Below are 7338 nucleotides of genomic sequence, written 5' to 3' on the forward strand. Positions count from 1 at the left end.
GATGTTACTCAAATGACACTGATATGTGATAATCAGGCTGCTTTTCATATTAGCTCAAATCCAGTTTTTCATGAAAGGACAAAACATATTGAGATTGATTGTCATTTCATTCGAGAAAAGATTATATCAGGAGATATCAAGACTGAGTTTGTTAATTCAAATAATCAATTAGCAGATATTTTTACTAAACCCTTACGAGGACCTAGGATTGATTACATTTGTAACAAGCTGGGTACATATGATCTATATGCACCAGCTTGAGGGGAAGTGTTAGATATTATTAGATATAATTAGATATAATTAGATATTATTTGATATTATAGATATTGTTAGATATCTCATATTTATGTAATGGGCTTAGCCCATATGTTTCTTTTTCTTATATAAACATAACCCTATGTGTTCAATATACACAAGGGATTTACCCTATTCTTTCTTTTCCTTTAATACTTAACATTATGGATTTCTGCATATGTTCTTTGATGATATGAATCCAATTGATCTTGATCTTCTTCATGATGCAGTAGATATAAACAAGATCTTCTTCTGTTAAAACAGAATGGTTGCTCCCCCTTGGAGTTAGAATCCAAGTGACAATAAGAGTCAACAACCTTTCATCCAATTTCAGCCCTCCAACATAACAAGTTCTCACTTGAGCTTGTGGATTCTTCAAACAGCTTTTGTAGTATTGGACTTTGTTGAAATCTTCCACAACTCCAAGAATACCCGAATCGAATCTAGATATATGTTTCCCTTCATCTCTAAGAATCTTCTCAGCAACTAATCCTTGAGAATCTTTCTAATATTGTCCAGCTTTTGGCTTTTCAACCAATCAAAAGAGACAACTTTTGGATTGTTGATCACTTTTGTGCTTGTCTCAAAGCGATACCTTTCAATAAGCTCATTATCCCCTGAAAACCAGCTCTCAAGCCTCCCTCCAGACCTTACAACTCTTGTTTTGATCCTCTTTGATGTAGGTGGAGTGGTCTCCATGATAGCAGAAAGAAAAGGCAAAGGCACCCACACACAGAGAGAAAGAGATGTTGCAAGAGATGGCTCAATTGGTTGTTTTTGTAAATGAGAATTGTTGCACCAGATTTTATAGCATAACAGAACCCTATATTGATCAATTGGTATAAGTGGGTTTCAGTCTTCAAGAAGAAAAGACTGGACCAAGACCTGCACATAAAACGTAAGAAAAGAGCAGAAAACCACATGGTCATCACATGTGATCTTTGAGTAGTCATAAAGGCTCTTGAATTTCCAATCGTGTGGCTAAAGAGATATAGAAAGAAGAAATCTTTTCTAGATTGTTTCTTCCTGCACCTCCATATGTCCTTCTCTCACCTTCATAAATTTTCATATTTATAAAAATATTCTAAATTACATAATCTGGAAGTTATTTTCCAAATTCGTTATCAACTTCCATATTACATAATTCAGAAGTCTTTTTTCAGATGCATGATTAGTTTTTGGATTATATAATCCGATAGTTTTTTTGGCTTTCAGATTATGTAATCCAGAAGTCTTTTTTCAAATGTGTGTCCAGATTACATAATTTGAAAGCTACTCTATGGGAGTGACACAAGAAGGATAAAAAGGTATTTTTACATTTTGTATGGGGTGGCAGAAGAACATATGGAGGTGCAGGAAGAAAAAGTCCCTTTTCTATGTTATTGGAGAGTAGATTACTAGGATTTTTTTTCTTTTTCTTCTTGTTTAAATTATATATGTTTATCTTTCTTTGTATTAGGATGTTGTAAGGATGGGCCTCTTTTTGGGTCAAACTTTGAGCCTCCAATTGGATCTTGCATAGGATAATCTGACATGGATAAAGCAAGAGAAAGTTGGCAGTGTTAGAAACCGAGAAGCCATTTTAGTTTTTTTTTGGGGTTCTAGTTCTCCTTCTTTGGTTGACACTCTTAGTAGCTTAATCTGACATCCTTTTGTAGCATAAACCTCCATCTATCAATAAAACTCCTTGTCTTTTGTAAAATTCACATTGATTAATGAGAATTGAAGTAACTTTTAAGCATTCTTCTTGTTCTTTGAGGTCATCATAAAAGTAATCTTGCTCTAAGTTCAAAGAGGAATAATATAAATTTCTTTAAGAAATTTGAAAGTTTAAGAATTTTTCATTTTTTTTGGATTTTTCAACTGCAAGGGTGGAGATGAAGATTCCATCACGATATCCTAACCAAAATGAGTTCGAGGGGAGAATTTAAAAAGAGAAAAAAAAAACATGATTTGAAAATATGAAAAACTTCAAATTTTTACTTTTAAATAAAAGTTGAAATTATTCAATTTCATGTAATCTAATTACTCATAAAATTCTAGAATTTTAATTTCTTTTGAAACCCAGACATCATATTTTATCACAGAATACAGAATGTTTCAAATTCTCTATAAAAATAAATCATCTTCTTAAAATTTTCCATTTAAATACATTATAAACCTAGTTTATTTGTATATTATTTATAAAAACAAGGTTTTAACCATTTTTTTCTATCACAACGTCACGCAATCATGTAACAATTAATTATCCCTATAAATATTTCATAATTCTCCTTTACCATGTCTTTAATGAATTAGAATTATAAAAGCTTTACTTTGGGTAAAAGAAAGTGCGCATGATTAGAGACAGCATGACTGAACTAAAATATTGATTTAAATCAACATAGGTTCGTAACATTCTTCTTCAAAGCATGAATTAAAAAAAGAAAAGAAAAGAAAAACTCACGTTGTCTTTTGTTTTCCTCATTTGCCAATCATAATCAATATTCAACGTCCTTCTGAAACATCTTATTAATCTTCTTACTTCCTTTATAAAGAAAGCATTAAAACCCATTTTATATTTCTAAGATGTTAAATGTTTTGTATTTTGCAACAAGGTGAAGTAAAAAGCAATTCAATTTTGGATTTCTCTAACTAAAGTGGACCCACTACAAAGAAAAGCACAAAACCGATGTTGGCTCAATCAACCCATTCTAGCATAACTAAAAAGTAGGAACAAAAACATACCAAATAGAATGCAACAAACTATTTGACTTACTTTTCATCATATCATACCTCAATTTGTTCTTTAATTCCATCATAATGTATTGGTTAATTAGGCAAATTCTTAGCTTTTCATCATGCATTACCTCCCTTCTCCCACACTTAACCAACTAACGCCACCACTATACCTACTTTGCTACAACCATATCTAGTTTTTTTGTGTCCTTGCACTTAAAGAAAAGAAATGCTTTTCAGAGTAATCACTGCAATTTATAAATATGACCAATTCTATGAGCCACAACTGAATACTTTCTTTCACTTTCCTTATTTTTCTACCTCAAACTTGTTCATAAATATTGTTTCACTAGTTCTAAGCATTGGAGTATTTTGAAAAAGAAGAAGATAAAACAATGAGTACGGCCAGGTTTATCAAGTGTGTAACAGTTGGAGATGGTGCTGTGGGAAAGACATGCATGCTTATATCCTATACCAGCAATACGTTTCCCACTGTATGTTTCTGTTAACTATATTCCCTAGTCATGGAAGGTTCAATGTTGGACATCGCATGGTATGAAGCTAATGTTATTTTCTTTGCTTTTCTCTTATAGGACTATGTTCCAACAGTGTTTGACAATTTCAGTGCTAATGTAACTGTGGATGGTAGTACGGTCAATCTTGGTTTATGGGATACTGCAGGTTGGTCACCCTTCTTTCTTAAGTTAAGCTATATATTTTACATTGATGTTAAGTGCCAATTCATAAGAATAATCGGGGTTCATTCCAACGCTCAAATAAAAAATTTGATATTCGGTAGTTGGAGTATTAATTTTTTATTAGGTGTTCGGTAATTGGAGTATTAATTGTTGCAGGAAATGTGCATCTTTAGTTTGAGTGAAGTGCATACATATTTATAGCATTATAATAAACCTTCAATTCTAGGCTAGCTTAAAACAAGTTATGAGGTTGATTTTGACATTATAGTAATATCCGTATCATGATTATGGTAATCATACTATATAGAGGAATGTTGGTTGAGTTTTGAGGAATGTTGGTTGAGTTTTGAGAACCATTTCAACCACGTTAGTCGAATGATCTTTGGATGATGGATTCATGTTAGACTATTAACCAGTGTGCGTCGAGGTCTTACGGTCACTTACATAACAATTGGTAATTTAGAATAATTTGTGGATTTGGAATAATTTGTGGATTGCAGGACAAGAAGATTACAACAGGCTAAGGCCTTTAAGCTATAGAGGAGCTGATGTGTTTTTGTTGTGCTATTCTCTCATCAGCAAAGCCAGTTATGAGAACATTTCCAAAAAGGTTAGGGTCCCTCTTGCTTTGTAACTTCAGTTGGTTTTCAGATTTGTATTGTCAAATATCTGAAATAAATATGCACATTCATGTTGGATTCGTGACAAGCAGTGGATACCTGAGCTGAGACATTATGCTCCAAATGTGCCTATAGTGCTGGTGGGAACAAAACTAGGTAAGATAATTCCATTGAAGTAGCATAGCAATCGTCATCATGGGTTGACAAGAAATGATTTTTTTACTTTTTGGTTTCACTCTTTTGGCTTTTAAGGAAAAATGTAAAATTGGGTATACCAGGTGTTCGGTTTGTGCATACAAAAGACAGTCTTTTTGCTGGTTCTCAATGTTCATTCATGCAATACTCATCAACATTTATTCTAATGAATGTTGTGACTTATGTGCCATGGCAGAAAACAGAGGAAGTAACAACAAGTTACAAAAGTTATCCATAGTGGACTTTTTTATTTTGTATTTTGGTTAATTGGTGGTAGTCCAAATTTCCACTGAGATTAATCCCACAAAAAAACAAACTATGTTTTCCAACTGGTAGTATCTTTTATTTATTTAGCGTAATTAGCTTCTATGTGTACAAAGATCATCAAATATCTTATAAAATTTCATCCATTCGTGCTTACAAAGCAAGAAAATTCGTCAATGGAACCTAACACAAGTTTTCATTTAAATCTTATGTATGAACAGATTTGCGAGATGATAAGCAGTTTCTGATTGATCATCCCGGAGCCACACGAATTACAACTGCTCAGGCATGTCATCATCAAATTAAATAAAAAAGGTGAAATTTATTTGCATGTATAATGGATTTAACAATGATTGGTGTGAGCAGGGTGAAGAATTGAAGAAAATGATTGGTGCAGTCACTTATATTGAGTGCAGCTCCAAAACACAGCAGGTGAATTTTAATATTAAACTATTTTGAGGCATAGTTTTTTAAGTTAACCCAAGCCATGTACTTAGATGAAGTTAAATGATTTTTTTTCCGGAGTTTAAATGATAAAATTGTTTTTACACATTCAATAAGAATTTTCCATTTTAACACATCATATTAGTGAGTAATATGATCCGGTAATATGATTAATTGTTATTTGATATGTGGATGAAGAAAACAGCACTAAAAGTGCACAGATTAAAATTTTATTTATAAAATTTAATGAGCAAATCAAATAAAAACTAATTTTAGATAAAAAAAAAACAATTAGTTATTATATTAATTAAATTAAATATTATTTTAAAAATTAATTTTTATTTAATAATTTTTTTTAATAGTGTATAACAGTACAATGAATTTTATTTTATTTTATTTTATTTATTTATTTTTATTTTTTTTGCAGAATGTGAAAACAGTTTTTGATGCTGCAATAAAGGTTGCATTGAGGCCACCAAAGCCAAAGAAGAAACCACGCAAGAAAAGGACCTGTATTTTCCTCTAATATTTCATATTCATGCAACTCATTTATATAGCAATACTGAAGCTAAGTGCTTTTAGTCTTTGTGATCTATATATATATATAAAGAGCATATGAGTTTATGGGTGATTTCTGAGAAGAACTTTAGATTCCTCTCAAATGAGAACTTCACTATTGCATTGTTCAATTAATTATTTCATTTTGCAGTATCCAATTATGTCTGTGTATTTTAGTAATAGTACAAAAGGAGGCCCCTCATTTGAAATTGGGAATCCCCTTTTGCAGTTTCTCATCTTCTGTTCCTAGTTTCTACCCTGTTTCGTGTACTTGGGTTTGGTCACATTTTCCAAATTTGGAAAAAAGAAAAAAAAAGTTAATTTTAGCCACATTAATACTGTGTTTATTGTAATCTCTGACCGTTGACCAGACTTTGTCAAGAAAACGGTTTCAGCATCTCAGAGAATGCAACAATTAAGACGGGTTGTTGGTCTCATCGATCAAGGTAAATAAGATTACCGTTACCAGTCAAAGAGTTTTGACCCAATTAAAGAGAGAAACTTCCCCAAATGAGCTAATGACTATGTTTTGCTATTTTTCTTTTCTGAAATGCTATAAACCAATAACTTGTGATGGAGCGATTTTACCAGTGGTGCATGCAATAAAAGCCACAAAGTCATGAAAAGAAGGGGGACACACTCCATCTAATTTTATAAACTTGGGAGATATTGATTATTAACTTTATAATTGATAAAGATGAAGTTAAAATAAGTGTATTTTTTTTCAATAAATATTTTTAAGTGTTTAAAGTTATTATGTGCAGCTACAAAAGTGTCTTTTAGTACATTGTTGAGATAGTTTACATGAGGTTGCACCAATTCTACAATATTTATAGTGATGATTATTGATGCATAATCGGATAATTTTTTATATTTGAGAATTTTTGGTTTTGGTCTTTAGGGTTTTCAATCTTTAGGTTTTTTGGTCTTTGACTTTAAATTTTGGTAGGAGTATTTGTGATTATACTTAGACAATTAAGTCAGTTCTTAGTTTAAATAAATGATATATAGTAAAAGTCAAAGATTCATTATCTTTTATCTCAGGGTATTCACCTATTTATAGTGATTTTATTGGATTTCTACTTATATGGATGAGTAGGGTAGGTCCAATGAGACATATGTATCGTTAGTTGTGCTTTGTGGGTTGTTTAGTGTGCTACACGTGTTAATTGCGTGGTTAGACCCTCAATCCTAGTTAGCATTGTCTCCATATGACTCCTTATAAGGTTTTTAATTTTTCATCTCTTGAATCACGCATCCAAGAGATTGTTCAAAATAATGCAAACTAAACCAAAATTCAAATTAAAGAACAAAATTGAATTATCTATATGCGTTCAAAAACAATTCCCAAAACAAGCATTAGAACTCAAAAATACCAGATTGTATAGTCTAATATGTTACAAATATTGAAGAATAAAATGTTAATTGCACAAAACCATAGAATTCATTGTGAAATCACAAGAGAATTAACCATAAAGAGAGTTTTAATCTCTTACAAGAACAAAGAAAAGCACTAAGAAACTATTTTAGTAAGCAATCGGCAGAAA

General features: G+C 31.5%; 1 protein-coding gene across 1 annotated transcript; it reads left to right on the top strand.

Annotated features, from left to right (window-relative positions):
• The first annotated feature begins 3288 nt into the window (after nt 1-3288).
• Nucleotides 3289-5944, top strand: LOC137806650 (rac-like GTP-binding protein RAC13). The gene is made up of 7 exons (XM_068606865.2): nt 3289-3506; nt 3606-3693; nt 4211-4320; nt 4423-4486; nt 5011-5075; nt 5156-5221; nt 5661-5944. The coding sequence occupies exons 1-7, from the start codon at nt 3408-3410 to the stop codon at nt 5757-5759; spliced, it is 591 nt and encodes a 196-aa protein (XP_068462966.1). The 5' UTR covers nt 3289-3407; the 3' UTR covers nt 5760-5944.
• The last annotated feature ends 1394 nt before the right edge of the window (nt 5945-7338 follow it).

Source organism: Phaseolus vulgaris, chromosome 3 (genome assembly GCF_051622355.1).
Source record: "Phaseolus vulgaris cultivar YP4 chromosome 3, ASM5162235v1, whole genome shotgun sequence".
In the NCBI taxonomy this organism is placed as follows: Eukaryota; Viridiplantae; Streptophyta; class Magnoliopsida; order Fabales; family Fabaceae; genus Phaseolus; species Phaseolus vulgaris.